The sequence below is a fragment of the Callithrix jacchus genome, chromosome 11 (assembly GCF_049354715.1).
Source record: "Callithrix jacchus isolate 240 chromosome 11, calJac240_pri, whole genome shotgun sequence".
Lineage (NCBI taxonomy): Eukaryota > Metazoa > Chordata > Mammalia > Primates > Cebidae > Callithrix > Callithrix jacchus.
In genome coordinates this window covers 97,068,597-97,093,944 of record NC_133512.1, presented here as the reverse complement: position 1 = coordinate 97,093,944, position 25,348 = coordinate 97,068,597, and the positions used below count along the sequence as shown (strand labels likewise).

The 25,348-nt window shown below is 59.0% G+C and overlaps 1 protein-coding gene across 11 annotated transcripts in view; it reads left to right on the top strand.

The window, feature by feature from the left end:
• The window catches only part of AGAP3 (ArfGAP with GTPase domain, ankyrin repeat and PH domain 3), a 58,191-nt gene extending 33,231 nt beyond the window's left edge, over positions 1–24,960 (top strand). For 2 of the 11 annotated variants that reach the window (XM_035254354.3, XM_035254350.3), the window contains exons 8-18: positions 314–472; positions 4,059–4,151; positions 8,822–8,926; positions 14,439–14,607; positions 18,688–18,855; positions 20,516–20,653; positions 22,413–22,567; positions 22,673–22,763; positions 22,921–23,143; positions 23,874–24,129; positions 24,265–24,960. In XM_035254354.3, the coding sequence (XP_035110245.1) occupies positions 314–472; positions 4,059–4,151; positions 8,822–8,926; positions 14,439–14,607; positions 18,688–18,855; positions 20,516–20,653; positions 22,413–22,567; positions 22,673–22,763; positions 22,921–23,143; positions 23,874–24,129; positions 24,265–24,471 (1,764 nt within the window). In that variant the 3' untranslated portion in view covers positions 24,472–24,960. Of the gene's footprint in view, positions 1–313; positions 473–889; positions 1,070–2,988; positions 4,152–8,821; positions 8,927–14,438; positions 14,608–18,687; positions 18,856–20,515; positions 20,654–22,412; positions 22,568–22,672; positions 22,764–22,920; positions 23,144–23,873; positions 24,130–24,264 lie in introns of those variants that run through there. The other 9 variants (XM_078343454.1, XM_035254352.3, XM_035254355.3 and 6 more) reach the window with 7 other exon arrangements.
• Positions 24,961–25,348: the final 388 nt, after the last annotated feature.

Sequence of the window (25,348 nt, the reverse complement as noted above, 5' to 3'; positions counted from 1 at the left end):
AGGCTCTGCAGCTGATTCCTGCCTGCCAGCCTGTGCCTCTGACTTAGCTCCCTGGCTGGTACAGAAGCACTCCTGCTCCAGCCCCAGGACAAGGGTTTGCTGCCCCAGTGAAGCAGCCCTGGCAAGGTGACAGTAGATCCTGCTGGCCTCCAGGCCACGCGAATGTTCCCCCAATACTGTGTAGGGGCTAGTGGCCCCTCTGCTGCCTGTGAGCCCCAGCCAGGCCCTGTTAGCACAGGGATTCCCGGCACCCACCTGTGCCCATCCTGCTCCCTGACCCAGAGCTGCCCTCAGCAGCCCTCTCTGTCTTTAGGCCACGAATGGCGGCAGCAGCGCCTTCAGCGACTACTCGTCCTCAGTCCCCTCCACCCCCAGCATCAGCCAGCGGGAGCTGCGCATCGAGACCATCGCTGCCTCCTCCACCCCCACACCCATCCGCAAGCAGTCCAAGCGGCGCTCCAACATCTTCACGGTACGTGACCGCCTCCTCCCCCGCCCAGCCGCCTTCGCTGCACAGGCAGGCCTGAGTGCCGAGCTCCTAGCCAGGAGGGGCATGGGCAGCCCGAGTCAGGAAGATGGCACCTGCAGTCTCTCCCTCAGACACATACGGCTCCCAAGGGTCCTTGCCGGTGCCCCCAGAGTCTTCCAGACCATTCCTCTGCGCCCACAGGGGCTTCCAGTCACGGCCCTCACCCTGTCCCCACAGTCCTCCCGGCCCTCTGCTACCCACACTCACCCTCCCCGCCGCCTTCCTCTCTCTTAGGCCCCTTAGGGTGTCTGTCAGCTCGAAGGGATCCTTGGACTCACCTGGCCTAACTCCCCTGACCCCCTTTGATTCAACAGCTAATGCACCGGCGGCCGGAAGGCTGTTTGCCCAAGGCGACACAGAGGGTTAGCTGGCCCAGCTAGAGTCAGAGCCCAGGCCTCCCCGTTCGCCTTCCGGCTCTTTTTCCGTTACCCCACTGCCGAGGGGACATTCATGCTTTCCACCCACCGCTGTGATTGGTTTAACAAAGGCTTAGCCATCTTTTCCTGGGCTTCACCACGCTGCCTCGTTCCTCCCTCTCAGGTTTGTCCTGTCTCCTTGCGAGCTCCTCACTCACCCCTCACAAACCTCACACCCCACACCCGGGGGCTGCCGTGCTGGCCTGGTTGAGGGTGACCCTGGCTCTTAGGCCCCAGGGCCTGCTGTCTCTCCACTCCCAATGTCTGACACACAGTGCCCATCCAAACCCTAACCTTCCAGCTGGGCTGGGCTGGATGTTCCAGGAGTCTTGGGCCAGACAAAGGTGGGTGAACCCCCGTGTGGGTTGTCACAAGAGCGCCCACCCCTCCGTGTCACTCCACGCGCCTCTTTCCAAGAGCAGGGCTTGGCTCTCAACCTGGGCCCGAGTGTGGCCGGCCAGGCCAGATCTCCGGACCCTGCCCAGACAGAGCTGGCGCTTCCAAGCCCTGCTCACTCATTCTCGCCTCTGCCTGCCCAGCTCACTTCCCCCTCCTGGCTGCCTGCCTCCGTCCCCCAAGCCTGCCACCTGCCCTCGCGGCCGTCCATGCGGCTCATTGCAGCTGCCCGGCCCCAACCCTGCCTAGACGCGCAGCTTCTCCTTTCTATCCATGGTCATTGAGATATGAGAGTGTGGGGGGCCGCCTGCTAGAGCCCACACCTGCCACTGCTGCTGCTGCTGCTGCGGGGCCCTTGGGTGCCTGTGTCCCTGGTGACGGCTACCAGGGCCCGGGCACCCTGCTCCCTAGCATCGCGCCTCCGTCATCCGCTGCCTCAGTTCCATTCTTAACCTCCCCTTCCCCTTGCTGGTGAGCTCTGTAGCAACCCCAGGGCACCCCCTGCCTTCCCCTGCCCTGCCACCCTCTCCTCCACCCCTGCCAAGCCCCCGGCCTCCCCCACCCCGGCGCCCGTGCTTCCTGCCATCCTGTGCTCTCTGCTGCCTGCCTCGACTGCTGCCCTCCATCCTGGCTGCTCACGGCACGGCCTTCCCTCTGGCCCTTCCATTCTCTCCATCCTCACAGTGGCAACCTTATTTTCTTTCCATTGTTTCCGTGGTGACCTCACTTGCACCGTTGTCCCTGAGGTGGCTTCAAGGCGCGGCTGTCCCTATGGGCGTTTCTTGGGACCTCCCCTTTCATCATTGCTATTGGGGCCTCCTCTCTTCTTCATCGTACTCCCCAGCAGCGACATGCTTGCTCGAGGGCGAGCCCCTCGTGTCCTGCCTGCTCTGTGGCTAGTGACCCCCCCACTGGACATGGTTGTGCTGTCCCCAGTCTCTCCTGTGACTTCATGTGCTCATTTCGTTGCCACTCTTGCCCCTGTTCCTGTACGCATGGGGAGGTGGTCCTCTGGGCTCCCAGGGGTCCTCTGGTGGTTGGGGCCTCTTGGCTCACAGTCTGGCTGGGGTGGGCTGCACCCCACTCCCCCCGACCGGCTCTTCTGTCTGGGGACCCGGTGGCAGCAGTCCCATCCACCTTCCTCCTCCCTGGGCCGAAGGGGCAGAGGGCTGTGGCGGCCCGGGCCATGGAGCCCAGGAGGGGACTGGGCGGTGCCGCCTGCGGAGGCGCTGGGCGGCTCTTTGCTCTCCAGCGGCTCTTTGGCCCTGTTCTCCTTGTTCCCTCTGGCCGTGCTTTCTCCCAAGCTGCAGTTGTAGCCCTGTGTCCCTCGCTGTGCCCTTGGCTCCTGGCAGCCTGGGAGAACAGGAGGGCTGGGCCTGGGCTGCCGAGTGGCAAACATACCATTCCCTGCTGAGGTGGACATTCGGCCTGCGTCTGCCCAGCAGGTGCCGCCGTGGCCTCCTCCTCCTCCTGGTCCTCCTCCTCCTCCTCCTTTTCCTCCTCCTCCTCCTCTTCATGCCCCTCCTCCTCTTCATCCCGCTGCCGCCGCTCCCCAGGCGCCTGGGTCTCTGCCCTCACCGGTGCTGACCAACTTGTGCGGGGCTTGAGTATAACTTGCCAAAATCTTTATTCTTTCGATATTTGCAGATATGTGCCACTGTTTCCAACTTTTCATCAACAAAAAGGCCTTTCCAACTCCTTCCAAATTAGAAGACCAGGTGGTGACACACAGCACCTCTGGACATGCCCCCTGTGCGGGGCCGGAGGCGGGCCGGGCCCTGGGACTGCTCTCAGATGAGAAGCGGCCGCCGAGCTCCCCACTCCAGAGACCCACGGGAACCTTTGTAACTAACCCCACCCCCAGGGAAGGCTAGGAGCGCCGGAGCCCGCGCTGGGGGCTGCCGGGGACCAGGCCCGGCTGGACGCTGCAGGCTCGCTGCATGGAGAAGAAGGCAGCTCGGCCCCACGCCCGGCGCTGGCCAGCGCGACAAGGCCCAGAGGGGCGGGGGAGTCCAAGCCCGCCTGGCCCGGCTGCTCCTGGGGGGCGCTTTCCTGCCCCTCCCCTCCTCTGCTCCTTCCTGCATGGACCTCTGCCGTTCCTGCTCCTGCTCCGGAAGCCGCCGCCACCGCCGCGCTTGCCTTGCCCCCTCTTTTTGGCCTCCCCCTATTTCCTAGGATCCGCATTCGGGTGGACTCTGCCCCAGGAGCTTGACAGGGTGCAGGGCCTCTTCTGGCCTCTCTCCTCTCTCTGTCCATCCACTGTGCCCCTTGGGCCACGCCGATGCGCTCGGCGCCACGTGCGTGCAGTGTGGTGTCTGTGCCGCAGACGGGCCGCCTCCCCACTCACTCGTGGACTTTGCGCTCCGGGTTGTCGCGCCCTGTGCTCCCGACCAGCAGCCCTATGTCCACCTCCTCGCCCCGCTTCTCTTATGCCCCCGCCCCGGGCGTGTTCCTAGCGCCCTCGGCCTCTCTGTCCTTGCTCTTTTGTAAGGGGCGGGCCGGCTCAGTGACCTGTGCTGCTCTGTATGGTGCCGTGTGTAAGAATAAACCCATTGGAATACTCGTGGTCTCCATTCCTTCCCATCCCGCCGCCCCGGCCCGACCCACTGCTAGGGCTGCCCAGGAGGAGGGAGGCAAGAGGGAGGCTGGGAAGTCCAGGCGGGCAGTTCTCAGCAGACCCCGGGCCTCTCTAACACGCCTCTTGTTTTCTCTTCCAGTCTCGGAAAGGTGCTGACCTGGACCGGGAGAAGAAGGCTGCCGAGTGCAAGGTGGACAGCATTGGGAGCGGCCGAGCCATCCCCATCAAGCAGGTCAGCACCTCCCTTCCCGGGTGCTCAGAATGAGGCCCAGGAATGTGGCTCTTCCGAGGCCACTGTGATGGGGGAGACGGCATCAGAGGCCAGCACCACCCTCCCAGGCCGAGTCCTTAACAAGGGACAGGCTCTCTGCTGAAAAGCGGCCTTCCCTGAGCCACCACCTTCTGGCCACCAGCCCTGCCTATACCTTCTGATCACCACAGGAGGGCAGAAGAGAGCTACCTGCTGTGCTTGGCCACGTTCTGGAGTTGGGTCTGGAGAGGGTTAAGTCGCTCTCTGAGAAAAATGAGCCACCGGAGGAGCCTGCGTTGAAGGGTTACTGAGGGCTAGTCCAGTGCTAGGTCTGTTGGCATGGTTTTGTTAATAAGAGCTTCTGTTTGTCTTTAAAGAAAAAAGTTGAGATGCTACCACCTCACCTCTCCCACCTTCTCACCTCTTCCACCTCCTTTCTGAGTCAGTCCTGGGGGCACCGGGCCTGCCTTCTTCCAGATCAGAGGTGTTGCGTCCCTGCCTTGGACACAGCATTGACCCACAGAGGGCGTTTCTCTGGTGTGTTGAGCCAGAGCTGCTGGGGTAGAGTGGGGAGGCGTGTCTTTGGTGTGTGGACGAGAGCGTGAGGCGCTGGGGTGCCCATAAGAACAGGGGCGGTTGGCACAGAATTTCTTGGGATCTGGTGGTTGAAGAGGCAGTGTACATAGGTAGCTGTTGCCAGGTTTTGACCACAGGGGAGGTTGATGTGGTCAGAGCACTGGAGCCCGGCTTGGCAGGGCCTGTGGTCAGGTGTGGCTCTCCTGGGCTGGGACTCATAGGCAGTGTGACCACTTGTGGGGAGGGGGCCAGTGTGACCAGGATTCATTTGTTAAGGGTAGGGGTTTCTGATTCCCAGTGAAAGTTCATTTAGAACGAAGAGCCCCAAGCAGGGTAGTGTCCCAGAGGGCAGGGTCCCACAGGGTCCCATGTGGTGATCTGGATTGTTCCACTTACACATCCCTTGAAATGTTCATCGCATTTATGCTTGGCAGAGACCACTCTGGTTGGGCCAGCCTACTGGGAGGCCCCCTGAAAAGTCAAGGGCACAGTGACAGCAGCCGGAGGCCTCCCTGTCGGTCCATGGGGCACGTGTGTGTGTGTGTGTGTGTGTGTGTGTGTGTGTGTGACTGCAGAATCAGACCCTGCACAAACCTGTTGCTCATTTGATGCTGTATCTTCGGGGCACCTCCTTTGTGAGGGCCTCTGCTGGATGATGTCCTCTGCTTTGGCGGAGGCGCCTAGCTCCCTGCTTGAAGGTGGGGAGTGTAAGGGAGGGTGTGGACAGTGAGTGGGTGTGTAGACACTTCATAGCATTCACTAGGAAAATGGGAGCACTTTCCTTGGGATCCTACATGTTCCCTTTCCTCACTGGGAGTTGTGGTTATCAGAGGCTGACTTATTTGTTCCCTGAATCTCCCACACGGGAAAAATGGAGAGATGTTAGGTTGGGGAGGAAGCCCTTTGAACTTGAACCTGGGGTTCTGGTCCAATCTTGTGGAGTCAGTAGGTCACTTGGGTGTTTTTACCCCTAACTCTCAGGGACTGTCAGTAGGAAGGCCCCTAGCGGTTCAGCCCTGAGTGGAGCCGCCAGCTGGGAGCAGATGTCACAGGCCTGTGCCTGATGCAGTGACACCCTTTAGGGGGTGCCGGCTCCTTCCCGTTCTGTAAGGATAGCTCGCTAGGGGCGGGGCGTCCGCTCTCTTCTCCCAGTCCGGTAGTCATTCCTGGTGCTTCCCCGCTCCCGGACCTCCTCGCTGCCACCCAGTCCTGCCCCGCCAGTTCTGCAGCCCCTCCTGTGCTCCGCCCTCCTGTCCCGTACTCCGGTTCAGTTCCTTCCCCTCCCCCCCAGCTCCTGCTGGGAGTGGAGATTGCATTTCAGTTGCCATTTGCATTCCCAATCAATCCGGACTCCGCAATTAAGTCGGCTGGCGGAGCTGGGAGGGAGGCGGCGGCGGGAACGGGTCCTCTGGGGGCTGTCGCCTCCGTGCCTCCGCGCCGCTCCCATTCCGCCCCAGATTGCTTCCTGCTCCGCCACGCGCAGCCCGCCGGTCGGGGAGGGAGCAGGAACCCCTGTAGCTTTCTTGGAGAGGGAGTAGGGAGAGGCAAGGGCTAGGCCGGTCTCCTCCCAGTAGCTTCTGGGAGCCTGCAACGAGCCGGGCGGGACTGAGCAGCCGATCGTTCCACCCGCGCCACTGTAATAACGAGCATCATTTCAGTGGCTCCTCCGCCTCTGCCGGATAGGGCGCTGCTGAGGAAGGGGGCGTTCAGGGTGGAGGAGGGACCCCCGCCGAGAAACGCATTCTCCCCGAGGAGGGAGGAGCCACAAGTGTCTGGATCGGAAAGGTGCGGAGGCCGGGTCCCCACCCTGACTGTTGGAGGAACCGCAGGCAGCGCAGGCCTTGAGTGCTCCACGTTCTGCACCGCTGGGGGCAGGGAGCAGAGCGGGGCTGGGGCTGGCCATGGAGTCTCCTGCTGAAGGCTGAGAGGGTGGGAGAGGGTAGCACACCTAGTGGGGTGGAGGGAGTCGGGACAGGGGCGGGGAGCTGGGTCCATCCCTCACACTTGGTTCTTTCTTTGGCCTGTGTGGTGGGGGCGGGGCCGGGGGGGGGAGGATTGGGGATGACTCCAAGGCATCCCGGAGCCCATGGGCCTCAGAGCCTCAGAGCCTTACTGCAGACTGGTGCTCCCAGAAGAGAGCAGAGCGATCACGGGAGGGGGAATAGCTGACTGCTTGCTGAGCTCTCAGTGCACCTGGTCCCTGGGCAGTGACAGGAATGCCACACCCAGAGGCAGGTCACCAAGGCCCAGACTTGAAGGCTCCTCCACAGACCGCGAGACAGGGCCCATTTTCCTCTGGAAGGTCCCCTTAATGCCGCTTATCTTCAGAAACACCTGAGGATAGGGTCTCCCAGGCCAAGGAGGCCCAGGTAGCAGGATGTGTCTGCACGTGGCCAAGTACTTCAGCTCCCATCCCTCATGAGCACACCTTCCACAATGCCATTTGTTGGAAGTGGGGAGAGGCGGCCTAGGCTTCTCACCCCTCCAGCCTGGGGTGGCTGGAGGAGGAGCAGCAAGGATGTGAAACGTGGAAAGTTGGGCAACTGGTGTCACAGCTACCAGGGCTGCTGGAAATGGTTGCCCTCTCTGGCCTCCACCTCACCCCCTGTTGGGGACGGGGGAGGTCCAGAAAACCAGAATCACTTTTATCCTGATCGCATCCATCTGGGGCTGAGCCTTATGTTAGGAAGAACTTAGAGGAGGAAGCTGCAATGGAATCCAGTATTTACCCCCTACCCTTGGGCGTCAGGACCACAGGCTGCAGATGCGGGACCACCGTTCCCATGTGCCTGCATCTCTTAATCCCCGTGTTGTTGGCTGCCTGCGGGCAGGGCCCTCTATTCCTAAAGGAGATGCCATCTTGGGGCCTCTTCCCTCTCTGGGTGCTGCCTCCTCTAAGTATAGGCAGAGTTCACCCTTTCGAGTGTCCCTGCTGGGAGTGCTTCCCCTTCTGCTCTCCCAGCTGAGGGTGAGCCTGACCCCCCCCAACCCCACACTCAGCCCCCCATTTGTGGATCTACCTGTGCCCCTCTTCCCCCTATGGGATTTTTGCCTTGAAGTCTCCAGGGAGTGCTGCCTCTTCTCGACCCTCTTGAGTTGCGGGTTTTAGAGGATGGGGGGCATGAATGGTGATGCTGGTCCTGGATCTGTCCCCGGTCTCCATTGTGGCACTCCCTGGTTCTGCCTGACCCCACCTCCCATTCCCAGCCATTGCCTTGTGTGTTGTTTGAGGGAGGCAGCCTGAGCTGGTGAGGGCATCTTTGGGGGTTCTCACTAGAGGAGCAGGCTTCTCCTGGGAAGGAGGCCACGGTGTGGTTGGGCATTGTCTCCTTCCATCTTCCTACTGGGGTCCACCTCGTGCCTTCATCGTCTGGCAGCCTGGGTTTTAGGGGGCTTTTCCCCAGTTCTTCCAACAGGTGTTTGCTGGTGTCAGCCATGACCCAGGCCTTGTCTCAGGGGCAGGCTCCTTGCTGTGGCACTTTGGCTCATCCTTCCAGCCATCCAGCCTGTGTTCAGCGTGTCTCACTGGCCTATGCAGGAAGTATGGTTGCTGAGAGGGAAGGCTGGGTCTTGCAGCTGCCTGGCTTGGTGGTCTAGGGCATGCTTGGGACAATTAGGGGATTGTTCTACCCTGTTTTTGGAGCTACCTTGAGGTGGAAGGCCAGGACCTTAAAGAAATCTCTGCTGTTTTGACCCTTGGAGCCTCCTGGGGAGGAGCATGACTGATGGCCACTGTCCACAATCTTGACCATCTACACCCCTGACCATCTACACCCCTGATAGGCTTATCCTGCCAAGGTGGCTCCACACACACACTGGGGAGGCAAGATGCCCACCTGCCAGAACAGTGGTCCAGCCGCTTCCTGGCAGATGATCAAGGAGAACCGAATCCTGGGGAAGGACTAGTCTCAGGGGCCCTCCCAAGTTCAACGATAGGTCCTTGAAGCCTGCTTTGCTCAAAGTGGCCCCAGAGAAGTGGGAAGGGAGGAGGGTGTTGGCTAATGACACTATGACCTTCCCATGCCCTGTGACATCAGGGGCTGGCTCCTGGTTTCTGATCAGACCTCTGTTCTCAGGGGATCCTGCTGAAGCGGAGTGGCAAGTCCCTGAACAAGGAGTGGAAGAAAAAGTATGTGACGCTCTGTGACAACGGGCTGCTCACTTATCACCCCAGCCTGCATGTGAGTCTGGGAGGAGGAGCCTCCTGGGGGAGAGTGTGGGAGTGGTAGAGGGAGGATAGCAGAATACGGGCAGCGGACAGGCTTCAGGACGGACGGGAAGCAGACCTGTGATTTCGAAGAGCTCATCCGTGGAGAAAGAACCTCCCACTGGCAGCTTGGGACATGCACAAGACCCAGCTGGCCCCTCGTGTGCCTTCTGGGCGGTCAGGCTCTCTGGTTGTTTAAGGAGCGGGATTCGGCCACTTCCACAGAAATTCTAGTGAGGAAGCTGATGTTGCCATGCCGTTGTGTTGAGCTGAGCTGTGCCAGCGGGGAGCTGCAGACTCCTGGGCCTGGGGTGGTGGAGGACAGGGCTGTTGAGAATGGGCTGGAGCTTCAGTCAGCTCCTCCTGGGAGGAGAGCGAGGGTGGCCTTGTCTGTGGTTAAGAGGGTCTGGTGCCCGCGTGGCCTGTGTCCCAGCTGGGGGGTGTTTTGGTGGCTGGAGTGGCCCCTGTGCAGCTCCCCCACCCTTCCTTCCTCCCCTCCCCTCACTGCGTGGCTCCAGCACACAGCTGTCACCGGAATCCATCTCTGTCACCACCCCACTGTGGGGCTAATGAGTTCTCCTATGAAGCCCCTCGAGCACAGCACGTGGGCCGGCCCCACCCCCCGGCCCAGAGGCCCTGGGCCTGCCTCTGAATCTGCCCAAGATGTCAGGAAGGCCTGACCCAAGAGGTGCTGGGTCCCTGTGTCCTGGCCATCACCCAGGCCCAAGAGCACCGCCCAGACCGCCCTGCAGAGAAAACGCACAGAGAAGGCCTGGCCCTCCCGGGCTGCTCGGCCTCTGACCATTCCTCAGGCGATGATCCTCCCCCTCAGCTCAGGGGACAGCGCCAGTCAGCCCCTCGCCCTTCCTAACACACCTTACTCCACAGGGCAGGGCCTGGTACCTGGGAGACTGGAGGAAGGACCACCCTCTTTCAGTGCACCCGGCTTCTGAGCTCCCGCCCGACCCCAGCCTCCCCACCATGAGCACAGACCTTGTCCCGCTCTTGAGTCCTTGTGAGGCGCCGAGAGAGGCGGCCAGGCCTGCTGGGAAGAGCACTGATGGCACAGGCAGAAAGTATCATAGGAGGCCAAAGGGCACTCTATGGTGCCAGGCTTTGTTACTTTGTACAAAGCCCTACACTAAAGGAAGGATCAGAAGATGAGGAGAGTCCCAGTGTTTCCCTGTCGAAAGGTTTTGAGGGTGTCAGGGCCACTCACAGATAGCAAGTCACAGGTAGAGTGCTGGGGCCTAGAGGCTGTGCCGGCTCCTTCCCTGCCTGAGGCGCTTCACAGCCGACACCAGGCCGCTTAGCATGCCCTCTGCTTGTGTCCAGCCGTCCATCTCAGTGGGGGAGCTTGGGAACGGGCCTGTTTGAAATGTCTTTCCCCACCTCTGTGGAGCCAACCGTTCTTACCTGCTCCCTTCTGTTTTGTGTGGCCCTAGCTTGGTGCACAGTCTGCCCTCTGCCAACAGTGGAGGCAGTGAGGATGAAGGGGGTGGCAGAGGGTTCCTTGGGCTGTGGAGAAGGTGGGTTGCAGGGTTGGGCTAGGTTTTGGTTTCAGAAGAGGAAACACAGCCAGCTGGAGAGCAGAGCTCAGGGGGGTTGGTGGCTTGTCAGAGTCACCGGGCTGGTGGCCCGGTGAACTAAGGCTTGGACCCATTAATTTGGCTCTCAGCATTGCCCAGATTTTTCTGTCCTTGTCAAGAGCATCTCCCTCTGGGGCTGGCTGAGAGAGTCACAGAAGGGTTCATAGCAGGGCGAGCACTGTCAAGTAAGGAGGGAGTCGGGCTTGCCTGCCTGGGCTAGGGTGGGCATCTGAGCCCCACAGGACTGCCCTCCCAAACTGCACTTGTTGCACTGTTCAGCTACAAGGATAGGCCGGGAAGTCCTGGCATCCAGATCCTGTCACAGGCCCCAAAGCACGCTTGGCTACACATGGTGAGAAAGCAAAGTGGAGGCAGGGCCGGTCGTGGCGCTTTGTGCTCCCTCCCAGCTGTCCATGGGACTCTGGCAGAAGCCCCTTTGTGCCACCCCCATGCTTTCCCTCCCTCACTGCTGCCTTGCCTCCGCCATCCCCTGGCCACCTTCTTCCAACCTATGTGTGCTCCTCGGTTGCCAGCAGTGAGCAGGCCACCTCCCTACCTGTGAGCAGCCGCTTCTCTCTGGGACTGTTCAAACCTTAATCCCTGGCGGGAAGCAGGTCGAGAAGCAGCTCTGGCACCTCCAGAGGCTCTGACAGAACTCGGGGCTGAGTCTGGCTCTCCTCTCTAGCAAGGGTCTCTCCTGAGCGTCAAGGCTAGTGACTCACCTATGGATGGGGGTCGGGCTGGATGGGACACGCAGAGGCCAATTTGGTGGGCCAGACTGAGCCCCGCGCCAGCTTCTTGCCTGGCCCGAGAGAGCCCGCCACAGCCTCCCCCATTTTGCAGCCAGCGGAGCCATTCACACAATCACCTTCTGTTAATTCTATCTGCAACATCAATTAAATTGTTTGTAGAAACTAATTGAATGTGGCTTAATCACACATCTTAATAGCTTTCCACGCTCTGAACTCGTTGTTAATTCCAGTAATAAAACGAGATGAGAACGCTGGCTGGGTAATTAGCGAGGAGGCTGGGGAAGAAATTGCTGTTTGATGGTGGGTAATAAAGGCAGCCGTGGTGACCGCTCTCCTGAGCAGCCACCACCACCGCCACCGCCACCATGCTCCTCGTTCTGCTGACAGAGGGAAACGCTGCTGCCTGTCTGAGGTTCCCATCCCTGCTGCTGCTCCTCAAGCTTCTCTCCACTCTCCTCCAGGCCCAGGCTCCAGAGTTTCCCGGGCAGGAGGGCATGGAGTCCAGGGCTGTGGGTACCAGCCTGCTCCGGGAATTCGGAGTGTCTGGCTGGTGCCATCGGAGATGCTAAAGTTGGGCCATCCTTTCCCCTGAGGCCAGTTTCTGGCTCCTTAGCCCCAAGTGGAGTCCCTCTATGCAGCTCTTACTCCTGGCATAGGGTCAGCTTTTCCTGCCATGCCCCAGCCCGGGCATCCCAAGGCTGTCATGGGGCCTAAAAACTGTTGCAGCTGCTGTGACCTCCTTGTGAACTAGAGCAGCCCAAGCCCCTCCCCTAAGGAGGGACTGCAGCTGTGGCTTTGGCCCAGCCAGCTGTTGACTGTTGTGTGGAGTAGCCAATCTTAGACGTGATTGTGTACAGGGACTGCTGACAAGAACCAGGGACAGGAAGCTGAGTGTGGGATGCAAGCAGAGAAGGGGTGAGGCAGTGAAGTCACTTGGTGGACACAGGGCTGAAAGCAAGACCAGAGGGCCAGTGGGGCCAGTGAAGTGCCACCTGGTGTGCTGGAGAAGGATGGGTGGAGGTATGCTGGGAAGGCAGGAGGGGCTCCCAGGTCTGTTTCCTTCTCAGCCACCTTGGCAAGGCCCCAAGCTGTGGGCAGAGTCCTGCTCCACCAGGCATGGGCTGAGAGGTTGTCACAGAGGTCTTGCCCAGGCGGGAGGCTGCTCACTGATCCCTCAGTTGTGTCTATGGTTGTGGGACAGTGAGCAAAACATCAGCACGTGCTTGGAGCCAAGCACTTGGTACTGTCCCTCACAGAGGACTGGGGTGGCGGGAGGGCACAGGTACAGCCCAAGGCTGCAGAGAGCAGCAGTGGCAGGAGTGGCTCTTCTCTGAACACAGCTTCTAGGCGCAGCTCCTCTTCTCTGCTTGGTTACTCCCTGGTCCTCTTCCTGAAGGGCTGCCTGCCTGGGAAGATGCCATAGGTACCTCGAGAATTCAGGCAACTGCAGGCTCAGCTGGAGCCCACGGGGCTGGACCTGGGCAGGGAGGCAGTGTGCTAACGCCAGTTCTTTCCACCATTCCCCTGATGACACAGAGCTGTGAGTGGTGTCCAGCTCAGCCACAGAACTGCAGGTGGAGGCTGGTGTCTGGCACTTTTTCCTCCATCTAGGTGGTAACCTCCTCACCCTTTCTTAGTGAGCTGGGACCAGGTGACCCTTTGTCTACTAATGTCCTCATGATTCCTCCCAGAGAGAGCCCTGGTGAGACTTCCTGTGCTTCCACTGCTTCCCAAGAGGCAGCAGGCCCCCTGCACTCTTTTCAGCAGAGGACAGTGTCAGTTTTCCCTGGAGCAAGCCTGGAGGGAAAGCAGTCTGCCAGCCAGAGCGGTGAAGGTGAGGGCTGGGCTCCTCCGGGCAGGAGGACGAGTCTGGGACAGCCCGTCGCACGGCCACCCTCAGGATGCAGACATTCCAGAGGTGCTCATGGAGGGGAAAGAAGGAGCAGATTTATGTCCAATCAGTGTCATTCAGTCAGAAGTTAAGTCTGGCACCCCCGCCGAGGTTCTTCTCTCAGGAAGGGTCAGAGACCCATGGGGAGGAATTTGTGTCATGTTACCAAGGGCGTTAGCTAGGAATTGCCTCGGAGCTCGGACAGTGGCAGGGACAAGGAAGCAGGAGGCAACAGGCTATGGGGAGAGGCTGGAAGGAGGAGGCATGGGGGGCTCCAGGCCAGGAAACTGCTGGCCCCCACCCTCCCTCCCTGCACTCGGCCTCGGTGCTACCTAAATGGTGGGTGGAGTTGAAGCACAAAGTGGCCCCCCATTCCTGGGGCCCTGACTTGAAGGCAGGGCGAGTCCCAGGCTCAGGACGGGCTGGAGGAAGCCTGCGCATGGGGCACAGGCTTGGGAATCTGAAAAACCTGGGCTTGAATCCGACTTTGCTGTTTAAATGTGTGTTCTTGGGCGGATTAGCCTTTCTAAGCCTCAGTTCCTTCATCTACAAAATAGGCACTGCCTCCCTCAGGTGGTGAGGATTCCTCGAGGTCATATATGGAATGTATAAATACGCTGCTGTAGGATGGTAAACACCCCACACGTGACAGGCAGATGACATGACGGTGATGACGATGACTGTCGCCAGAGAATCGGTGGCACCTGTTGCTGTATTCCAAAGTCCAGCAAAAAGAATCAGAGGCATCTCTTAAAACTGTTCAGCAAGTGTTTATTATCAGACACTGTCCTAAGGGTTGGGATGATCCTGGGCTTTAGAAGGTTCCCAATGCCCAGGTGGGGTCTGCAGTGCTTGATGGCCACCCTGTCAGCCATGTCCCTGAGTCTCTCAGCTCCCCTCCGCAGCAGGGGCTCTCTCCCTAAATCCCAGCCTGGCCCAGCACTTGGCCTGCTTTGTGCTGTTGCCTCCTAAGCCGTCATTCCTGAGGGCCTGAGCCTCGGCGCTTAGCTCCAGGTCCTTAGCCACCCCCAACTCTGCCTCTCTCCTGGCCGAGTCCCCCTAGCACTGCTTTGGGCACTTTGGAGATCCAGGTGTCATCCAGACTCGAGACATTCTGTGGCTTAGAGTCCTGCTTTTCGAGATTGGCGTGTTCCCTCTCTTCCCACAGCAGGGAGAGACCTGGGAGTTGTGAGGGTCAGTGCTGGATGGCTGCTGCTAACTGGTCTTCGTTTGTCTCACCCACCTGGCCTTTAGGATTACATGCAGAACATCCACGGCAAGGAGATTGACCTGCTGCGGACGACGGTGAAAGTGCCTGGGAAGCGCCTACCCCGAGCCACACCTACCACAGCCCCGGGCACCAGCCCCCGTGCCAACGGGCTGTCTGTGGATCGGAGTAACACACAGCTGGGTGGGGGCACAGGTGAGGCGGCTGCTGAGGTGGGGGTATAGGGTACAGCTGCCATGGAGCCGAGGCAGGCAGACATTCTGGGCTTGGCTTCTTCTCGGCCTGGGCACAGGGTGCTGGCGAGTTTCACATTTCAAGGTCATCTCAGCAAAAGACGTGCCCTAATGCAGCCCTCATGGAGTTAGTTGAGGTAGCAGCAAATGCCTAAACCAGCAGCTGACCTGGATGTCAGACGGGGCCAGGCAGTGTCATGTCTGGGTAGCGGTGCTGGTGGTCCTAGGCCCATCTCTGCATCTGGATCTGAGGCTGGCGATGGGTGGGGGCAGGGCCTCTGGGTGCATGGCCAGCAAATCATTCCATGGGGAGGTGGAAGGGCACAGAGCTATCTGGTCAACCTGGTGCATCTTCTCAGGACTGAGAGGTGGGGTCTCTGCTCAGAAGACTGAATTTAGACAGGAGCTGGTGGCGGGAGACTCCATGAAGCATGTAGTGTTCTTACCTTTTGAACTGAGAGTGCTGGCTCAGGTGGAAGGCGCCCTGTCGCCAGGGACTCCCTTCCTGTGCTGCTTCATTCCTCCTCCTTTGGGCCCCCAGGCCTGGTGCTCTTCCGGGGCCATCCTTCCACACTCAGTTCCCTTGCTTCCAGAGCCCCTGGCTCCTGACTGCTTTCCCCTGAGACTGCAGTATCCCAGATGCTGTCCTAGGTCATTGGGTCTCATGTTCCCTGGGCCCGGGAACAGCTGCCCAAAACCCTGCCCTGCCGGTGCCATGCCTGTGCCCTGCCCCAGGAGTCAGCACCTGGTAGCAGTGGTCTGCAGCTGGGTGAGTCACCTCCCTACAGGGCCTCTGCTTGTCACCATAATGGGAAGATGTGACAGACTTTTAGTGGACAGGTGGTTAGGGATACTAAGTCCCCTGGAATGGATGGGAGAGACCCCAAACAGTGAAGAATTGCCCCACTCAAAATGCTGATGGGACACCGCTGAGAAGGCCCAGGTTAGAGGGAAGGAAGGTGTGATGATGCCTTCAGGTGTGGTCCTTGTGGGAGGTGCAGCACCTGAAACAGGTGGGCTGGGCTAGCTCTTGCAGAACTACCTCCCACCAGGCTGAAGGCAGCGGAGCCGCTGGGTAGTGCCTGATGCCGCCGACTGAGATGTGCTGGGTGCAGTGGGTGTCTATGGTGCAGTGGGTGTCTGTGGTGCAGTGGGTGTCTATGGTGCAGTGGGTGTCCATGGTGCAGTGGGTGTCCATGAGGCAGTGGGTGTCTATGGTGCAGTCAGTGTCCATGGTGCAGTGTGTGTCCATGAGGCAGTGGGTGTCTATGGTGCAGTCGGTGTCCATGGTGCAGTGGGTGTCTGTCTGTGGTGCAGTCGGTGTCCATGAGGCAGTGGGTGTCTATGGTGCAGTGGGTGTCTATGGTGCAGTGGGTGTCCATGAGGCAGTGGGTGTCTGTCTGTGGTGCAGTCGGTGTCCATGAGGCAGTGGGTGTCTATGGTGCAGTGGGTGTCTATGGTGCAGTGGGTGTCTATGAGGCAGTGGGTGTCCATGGTGCAGTGGGTGTCCATGAGGCAGTGGGTGTCTATGGTGCAGTGGGTGTCCATGGTGCAGTGGGTGTCCATGAGGCAGTGGGTGTCCATGGTGCAGTGTGTGTCTTTGAGCAGTAGATGTCTCTGCATCAGGCCCCAGGTCCGCAGCAGCTCTAGGAAGAGGTCATTGTCCCCATTTTAATGAGGAAACAGAGGCTTAGAGTGGCTAACAAACTTGTCTGGAAAGTCCCACAGTAAGTGGGAGAGCTGGGTGAGGTCCAACCTAGGTGTGTCTGTTTGAGGAGCCATGTTCTTTCCTCTAAGCCACTCTGAACTCTGAAAGGAAGCCTGTGAGGTGGATGGAGGGAAGGAAGGAAGCTGAGGAGGAGAAAGCCGGCCACCACCCATCACAGGGCTGTGCTGGGTGTTGGGGGCGGCTTGAGCCTACTGTGGGGTGGCACCGGCCTCAGGGCAGGTCACATGCAGTCTTCAGGGCTCTGCCCGGACAACGGGTCAGAGCTGCGGGGAGCCCTCTGGCACCAGCCCCCAGGAGCCCCTTCGGTCATCTTGAGGTTTCTCCTGTCATTCCAAAAAGGGAGGAGCAGGCCTGAGTGAGTCCCTTTCCTTGAGGGCAGGGAGCCAGAGGACAGCTGGGCTGTTTCTCTAGAGCGAGAGAAATGAGAAGACACTGTCCTGTCCCGTGTCTGTTCCTGGCATCCCTCACCTGGGAGCAGCAGTGGCATGGAGAAGGCAGCCCCATGCCCTTCCTCCTGTAATGACAGCGCCCACGCGCAGGAGCTCGAGGACGGTGCTCACCCAGCCCGAGTCCCGCTGCCGCGTGCCGACACCGACACTGACACCGACCCTCATACACACTCACACATGTCTCTCGCTCACCGGGCGATGTTAACATCTCATTATCTTTGTTACTGTAATTACATTATCCGCTGCTTTATGCAGAATTATCCTCCGAGGACTAATTGATGGCTCCATGTTTAATTCATTAATCATTAGCATCAAATTCGACAATTACAGTGCACACTGATTGTGGGATTGCAGGCGTAATGAGGGGAGAATTAACAAAGAAAAGGGAAAGCACTTTCCCTCCCTCAGGGTTTTGGGTTGGGGGGCTTGGGGTGGAAGTTGGGCCTCTGATGGCTTTGGAGGGGGCTAGAGATGAGGCGGAGTACAATTTGGAACCTGGAAGGGAATGAAAGTGGGGGGAGGAGAAGCAAGGTGTCTGAGAAATTAGGGACCGAATGTGCACCCCGGAAGATTTCCTGAGGTGGGACCTGTGAGGGCAGAGGAGGGAGGTGGCAGGATTCTGAAGAGGTGGCATCTGCCTGTTCCTTCGGGGCCTGGAGATGGAGACTGGCCGGTAGCCTCTGTGCTGCATGAATGTGACTAAGCACTCGCTGTGTGTCTGGTCCTGTTTTGGGTGTTGTGACAAACACAAGAGAAACATCCAACTTGCTCCCTGCCTGTAGGCGTCATCCCAGCCGCAGAGAGTGGCACGTTCGGGCATTCCTTTACCTCCTAGCCACTGCAGCATCCTGCCTCCTACCCAGGGCTTCTACTCAGTCCCACCACCTGCAGGGCTGGCGTGAGGCCTGGCGCCTGACTTTCCCCTGGCTGGGCCTCTGCCTCCAGCTTTGGCTGGCTCTGGGCTCCTTCTCTGCTTTCCTACTGGCCTCCAGCACCTGGCTGGCTCCTCAGCTGCAAGGTTCAAGAACCTCAGGTTTGGCCCCCGTTCTTAGAACACCTAGGGCCATGTCCCTCTGATCTCAGTCTTGGGTGGACTGAAGAAGGGGAAGGAAGCTTAGGTTCTCAGCGTTCCAACTGAGGCCTTCTAAGTGTCACAGGCCTCTGAGGCCCCAGGCTGTTCCCAGAATCTCTCCCGCAGGGACTCAGCCTGGGAGTGAGGTGGGAGGATTCTGCGGGGCTCTGTCCTCCCTCCACTGCTGGCGGCACCTGCCCCAGCCTTGGCTTTCCTAGAGCCTTTGGTTCCCTCTGGCTCTGCCATTCTTCCCTGATGGGAAACGAAAGATTAATTTTCTCCAGCCCAACAGGATAATTACTAATACTAATTAGACATAATTACTTGAATTTGATACACTTATTTCTCGTCGGTATGGCAGTAAAGCTGAGGCAAAGCAAATGGCATACGTGGACTAGAATGGAGGGTGCAGGGGCCCAAGCCAGGAGGGACCCCACCAGGAACACTGCGGAGATGGGCGTCAGCACCGCCCCAGCTCGCTCTGCAAGTTGGGAGCTCTCTGATTCATTGACCCCTGCCCGCTCCCGGATCACAGTGAGGGGACAGTGTTGTGGACTCTTCTGCTCCTGGAGAGAGGAGGGCATGAAGGTCTGGAGACAGGCTGCTTTCTAAGGCGCACCGGGCCCCTGCACAGCTCCTGGCTCTCTCAGAAGCCTGGCCTGCCACCTGATGAACCTAGTGCCCTGCTGGAATTTCTCAGGCTCTGCTCTGCAGCCCTGTTTTGAGGATAGTATCTCTGAGCATCCTCCCCCATCCGGCCTCCCCTCCCAGTCTGACCCTTCCTGCCCCCAGGTGCCCCCCACTCGGCCAGCAGCGCATCCCTGCATTCTGAGCGCCCCCTCAGCAGCTCTCCCTGGGCTGGCCCACGCCCCGAGGGGCTGCACCAGCGCTCCTGCTCCGTTTCCAGCGCCGACCAGTGGAGTGAGGCCACTGCCCTGCCCCCAGGCATGCAGCACCCTGGTGAGTGGTGGCTCTGCTGCTTCCCACCTTTTCTGGGGCCCCAGTGACAGAGAAGAGGGGAACTGGGCAGCATTTTTTGCCTGGGAGGCTGCCCTGGGACAGTGCCCAGGCCAAGGGGTGGAGCCCAGCTGGGCCCTCCAGGCTTGTCACAGAGACCTTGCATAAGGGCTAGTACTGATGTTGCCTTGGAAACAGAGTAGGGGCACTGTCCCTTCTTCAGCCTCCAAGTGCAGCCATTTTCCCCAGAGCCCCCACCCGCTTGCAGCCCTGCCTAAGGCCGGCGCTAGAGGCCCGCCCTCTGCAGCTCCTCCTCCCCTCCGTCCCCAGGCGGCGCTGGCGGCTGCTCCCGCATCCCCATCAGCCCCCTGTGCAGTTAGCTCATCAGCCTCTCGGTGGGGGGGGGGGGGGCGCGCGGCTGAGGAGGGAGGTCGGAGGCTGGGCGCTCTAAGCTGTCTGAGCCACATTCTGAAAGCAGTGGAATCTCGCCCGCTACTGTGGAGCAGGTGGGAGGGGAGTTCCCGTGGAGTTGCCCTGAAAGGTCATTTTCCATCTGTGCTGCCCCTCTCAGATAGGCCTCCACCCATCCTAGGTGGGTCGGTGACTCTACCGTCTCTCCTGTCTGCCCCCTCCACTTGCTTCCAGGGCTCTTCCGTTTGCCCATTTGTCCGTTCTTTCTCTCTGCTTTTCTTCTTTTGACCCTACTTCTTTCACCGTTAACCACAGATCCCATCAGTTCTGAAGGCTCAAAAGGGCGTGGGGCCAGCTCTCCTTTCCTGTCCCTTGCTCTTTCCATGCCTTTGCCATGAGTGACAGTGTAATGACAGGAAGGCCCAGGGTGCCCCACTGTCACCCCAGCCAAGGGTGTTCTCTTTGGGCTTCCCAAAGGCCCTTCCTGAGCTCTCCCAGTAGAAGCACTAAGGCCCAGCCTCTGAGTAGCCCTGGCCTCAGGGCATGGGCTGAGAGAGGAGCTGGGCAGTACCAGCGCAGGGAACTGCCCTACCTCCCAATCCACACCCAGCGCACCCCTGGGGGAAGTGAGCTAGGAACACAGAAAGGGAGCCAGAAGCCCTTCCCTTGGGTCACTGGTCCAGTGGCCCATGCTGGCCTGCGTGAGGGCCCTCTGTTGAGTCTGGAAGGAGGAAGGCAGGGAGGGAGGGAGTGTGTCTGCCTCTAATGAAGTTTGACATTTAGTGGTAAGCGCCGGGCGGGGTGTGGGAGACGGAGCTTGATTAGCGCGCTCTAATTGACAGTAATTAGGCAGCTCCCTGATTGTTTCTAATTCTGCTATTAATTGTGAGGAGCGGGGAGTGTGATTGAGGATAAATTTGGTGCGGAGCTGCTGGGGCTTCAGCTCCCCATGAGTTCCCTGGGCCGCCTTCTACCCCTCCAGGCTGCAGAGGCAGTTTCCTCCCTTTGCCTCCATCCTGCTCTGCCTAAGTTTCCTACTCTTTCTCCACATTTTCCTCCTCCAAGGCTGGGGAGCTTTGGGACTTGGAAAACCAGGCAGACCCCTCACCTGGAGAGAGGTGTCTGTCTGGCTCTCCCAAGTGTGGCCTAGCTACGGTTGGCAGGACTGGTCCTCTCCTCCTCCCAGTGCCCTGTGCCCCTCCCCTCCTCTGCCTCCCTTCTTCCCACACTTCTCCAACTCTCCCCTCACCAGCCAGTGGCCCAGCTGAGGTGCTCGGTTCCAGCCCCAAGCTGGAGCCTCCCCCATCTCCCCACTCCAACCGGAAGAAGCACCGGAGGAAAAAGAGCACCGGGACCCCCCGACCAGACGGCCCCAGCAGTGCTGCTGAAGGTTAGGGGGACCCAGAGGGAAACTGGGCACAGGAGGTGGGCAGTGGGACTTGGGGATAGTACTCTAAAAGTAACACCTATTTTTTTTTAATTCAGTGGATTAAACACTTTCTAGTAATTGCTCATCAAAGTATTTCAACTTCTTTTGGTAATCTAGACCTGGTATCTCAGAAAAGTTCTTCTGCTAACTGAAACCCTTTCTGTTGAAATGTGGGCTTCATTTATTCTTAAAGAAGGTAACAGACAGCAGACTGCTACTGCAATAGCTCCTCTAAGATGTGCGGGTGGGACCTGTGCGTTTTGTATCTCTTGTGTCATCCCAAGTTTAAAAGGTGCTGGGTACTTAGTAGGTGCTTAATACCTGTGTAGATTGGCTGAGTCTCCTTAGTTTTCCTTAGGCTAAGGAATTCCAGCTCCTGAAGCCTTCTTCCATAGAGCCTTTCTCTTCCTCTATTACACTGCTGCGCCTTGGATTTTCCCCAAAGTATCTTCAAAACCTCCCTCGTCTTAGTGATTGGAGTTTCTTTGCTCCCAAATAAGTTTAACTTCTATAGACTCGTAATTTTTCATTTCTGCTCTAATCGTCAGGGTTAGAGGTATGGGTCAGGTAAGCAGAGACACCTAGCCAACCTGTGCCACAGTGATGCTTAGTACTCACAGTGTGGGGTGTCCCTTCTGGTCTGGCAGACTGAGCCCCACAAATGATCATGGAGGTCACATAGTTCAAAGTCTGTGACTGAAAGCAAGGTAAGGCGCAGTGATGGTGCCTGGGGAAGGAGACACCGGTTCTGTTTCTGTGGGAAGGTAGTTCTGCTAACCATCCCTGAGAGCAAGGGCCCAGCAGAGTAGGAATTCCAGAGGATGTCGGTGTCACTGAGTGAGGCTGCCTGGGGCCAAGATGCAGTGAGAACTTACAAGCAGGGATGGCCTTGGCAGAACTGGGGTTCACCCTGGGGCCTTACCACAGGTACCTGTGCTGTCTTTCCAGCCTCCAGGACACAGTCACACTGCTTGTTAGGAATTGTTCACCCATGGGGCGCTGGCCATTGGGAATGAGATTCATGTGGCTGTCTTCCAGGGCCTGGGGGAGCAAAGCTTGGAAGAGCTTCACCACGTGACTTGGGGTCACAGTCCAGCCTTCAGGGGTTGTCACTACAGATGCCCTCAGGCCCTTATTTGCTCACATGCTCCAGGGCCTGGAGAACACCTCTCCTCCTCTCCCCTATCCACATGCCCTTCCTGCCTGTCTATACTATGGTAGTGGGGGAGGGGCCCCGCTCCCAGGAGCCCCACGCTGACGCCGTCAGGAATATTGGGTTTAATGAGCTGCAAAATGAGGCGGCTGTAGCTGACATGTACGGATGGTGCCCACGCCCGCCTTCCCCCACCCTCTCCCAGCATTTGCCTCCTAGCACCCTGTGGCATCCTTCTCCAGATACTCAGCTCTTCTTTCTCCAGGAAGCACCCCTCTCTGGTTTCATACCCATTCCCAGCAGTGCTAGGGGTGCCAAGACCCTGTGTCCCCCATCTGTTTTCACCTGAGCTCCACAGGTGGTTAGGAATGAGGATTGGGAAGTCAAGCTAATCTTGCGAGTTTACTCTGCCTCCCTCTTGCAAGTTGTCCTGGAGCGTGTAGCCTTGCACCTGGGGAGGAGGACCCGTGCCAGTGGAGCTGGGTAGTGAGTGGAGCTGCAGCGATGGCACACTCCGGGTGTGCCTGCGGGCCAGGAGCCCTGATGGCATAAACATCCCCCACACAGAGGCAGAAGAGTCGTTTGAATTTGTGGTGGTGTCCCTCACCGGGCAGACATGGCACTTCGAGGCCTCAACGGCAGAGGAGCGGGAGCTGTGGGTTCAGAGCGTGCAGGCCCAGATCCTTGCCAGCCTGCAAGGCTGCCGCAGTGCCAAGGACAAGGTGGGTACAGAGTGACTGGGCCCACACAGAGCACCTGGCTGGGATGGGACTGAAAGGAGCCTCCTGACTGACCAAGCACCCCTTCTCTCTCCTGCTGTGTGACAGACTCGGCTGGGGAGCCAGAACGCAGCTCTGGCTGTACAGGCCGTCCGCACTGTTCGTGGCAACAGCTTTTGTATTGACTGTGATGCCCCCAGTAAGTGCAAGGCTAGTGGGGCTGGGAGTTGGGGACAGCCTGGGGAAAGCTTTGCAAGCATCAAAAGAACAGGGAAGAGGACAAGGAAGACTCCTAATTGTCCCACACTCTGGTGGCTTGCCTGCTGTCGCTGTATCATTCTCTTCTCTTTGCCTAGATCCAGACTGGGCCAGCCTGAACCTGGGTGCCCTGATGTGCATCGAGTGCTCGGGCATCCACCGACACCTGGGGGCTCACCTGTCCCGGGTGCGCTCCCTTGACCTTGACGATTGGCCACCTGAGCTGCTGGCTGTTATGACTGCCATGGGCAATGCCCTTGCCAACAGCGTCTGGGAGGGGGCCCTGGATGGCTACTCCAAGCCAGTGCCTGATGCCTGCAGGTGAGCAGATGGCACCCTGGAGCTGGCCAGGAGTGGGGGGGCCATTGGGGGCTCCAAGCACGGGGAAGATTGGAGTGGTTGTGATGGTGTTAGAAGGGTTAAAACTGTCTGTTGCTCTGCTTGGCAGTTGGCCCCTTGAGGGTGCCCCTCCTGCTCTGGTGCCTGTCACTCAGGCGCCTCAGAACAACGGGCCCTTTCTGAGCTGAGGGTCCTTTCTGAGCTGAGCGTTATCAGCAGGTCAGGGGCCAGCAGGAGGCGCATGCGCAGGGCCCCTATCACAGTGTGGTACAGAGTGCCCACTCCGGAGCTCTGAGATGGGGAGAATGGGTGGGAGATAGGGGAATGCACGGCCCTCCAGTGCAGGCCCCCACCCGCTTTGTTCCAGCACTGCCAATCCAAGAGAGTTCAGATGGCCAGATAAGCTGCAACACGGGCCTGCCTGGAATCTTCCTGCCCTCGCAGCCCCCACATCCCCACTGTACCCAGGGGGCCTCCCTTCAGTCTCCCTGCTTTTCAGCTTCTCCCACCCCCTTTCCATGACCCACTGGCCCTCTGTGTGCCAGGAGTTTCTAAGGCTTCTCTCCTCCCTTTCTGCTCTCACTTTCACTTTCTCCCTTGTCCCCCCCCCCCCCCCCCCCCCCCCCCGGTGTCTGGTGTTGCTTCCTTTCTGGCCCCACCCATTGCTTGGTGTCCTTCCTTGGCTCATGCCCTGATGGGCCTGTGGTTGCAGAGAGGAGAAGGAGCGCTGGATACGGGCCAAGTATGAGCAGAAGCTCTTCCTGGCCCCATTGCCAAGCTCAGATGTGCCACTGGGGCAGCAGCTGCTCCGGGCTGTGGTGGAAGATGACCTGCGTCTGTTGGTGATGCTCCTGGCACATGGCTCCAAGGAGGAGGTGAACGAGACCTATGGGGATGGGGACGGGCGGACGGCCCTACATCTCTCCAGTGCCATGGCCAACGTCGTCTTCACGCAGCTGCTCATCTGGGTGAGTTGCATGCCTCAGGCCTGTTCTGACTTTGCTCTTCTTAGCCCCGTCCTTTGAAAGCCACTCTTCTTTCCTCCCCTACAACCAGTCTCCTCCCATGACATGCCAACTGTAGACATGTGTTTTCTCCTACAGTACGGGGTAGACGTGAGGAGCCGGGACGCCCGGGGCCTGACTCCACTGGCCTATGCTCGCCGGGCCGGCAGCCAGGAGTGTGCAGACATCTTGATACAGCATGGCTGCCCTGGGGAGGGCTGTGGCTTAGCACCTACCCCCAACAGAGAGCCTGCCAATGGCACCAACCCCTCTGCTGAGCTGCACCGCAGTCCTAGCCTCCTATAAGGCCCAGGAAGAGGGCAGAGGGGCCAGAAGGATTCCTGGGCCTGAAGATCCTCCTCTCTCCAGGCACTGTGGGGACAGACACAGAAATGGAGAAGCAGGGACATATAGAAAGGACGAAGCAGAGGAAATGAGGGAGGAGAGTCAAAGGGACCAAGGAGAGTTTGGGGATTTGAGCTGCAGCAGAGAGGGAATGAGGGATTTAGCCCTCTGCCCTAAGGTGCCATTGAAAAGGGACAGGACCCTTCGGAGGTGCCTGTGAGGAGAGGGGAGCAGGACCTCTCCCTCCTCCAGATCCCTGCCTCCTAGTGCCAGCCCCTCACACACCTTCATCCTGAAACGGAAGGAGGACGGCACAGGGTGGGGGTGCTGGATGAAAGAGACGAGGGGTGATCTGTGAGTCCCATGTAAACTTTGTACATTGGAATATTTATGTTTGTGTACATATTTGGTGTGTGTGTATGATGAGCCAATAAACCAGACTGTGTGTGGCTTTGTTTCCCCCTTTGGCATCGCTGCCCTCCGTAGCATACCCTCAGCTCTGCCCCTCATCCCTTCCCGTTGTTTGCTATGTTCTAAGATTTTCTTCCCTCCGTTGGCCTGGGCCCCAGGTGGTCGTTCCTCAGTCTCCTACGTGCATTGCTTTCTTTTTTCGGCCGTCCCTTGGCAGGGTCTGGTTGAGTTTCCAGCAGCACCGCACAGTGCCTTGAAAGGACACAGAGCTCTTTGCTTCCTACTGGGTGCTGCCTCCCCGACCTTCAGGCAGCTTTTTTTTTTGAGATGGAGTCTCGCTCTGTCACCAGGCTGGAGTGCAGTGGCTCACTGCAGCCTCCACCTCCTGAGTTCAAGCGATTCTCCTTCCTCAGCCTCCCAAGTAGCT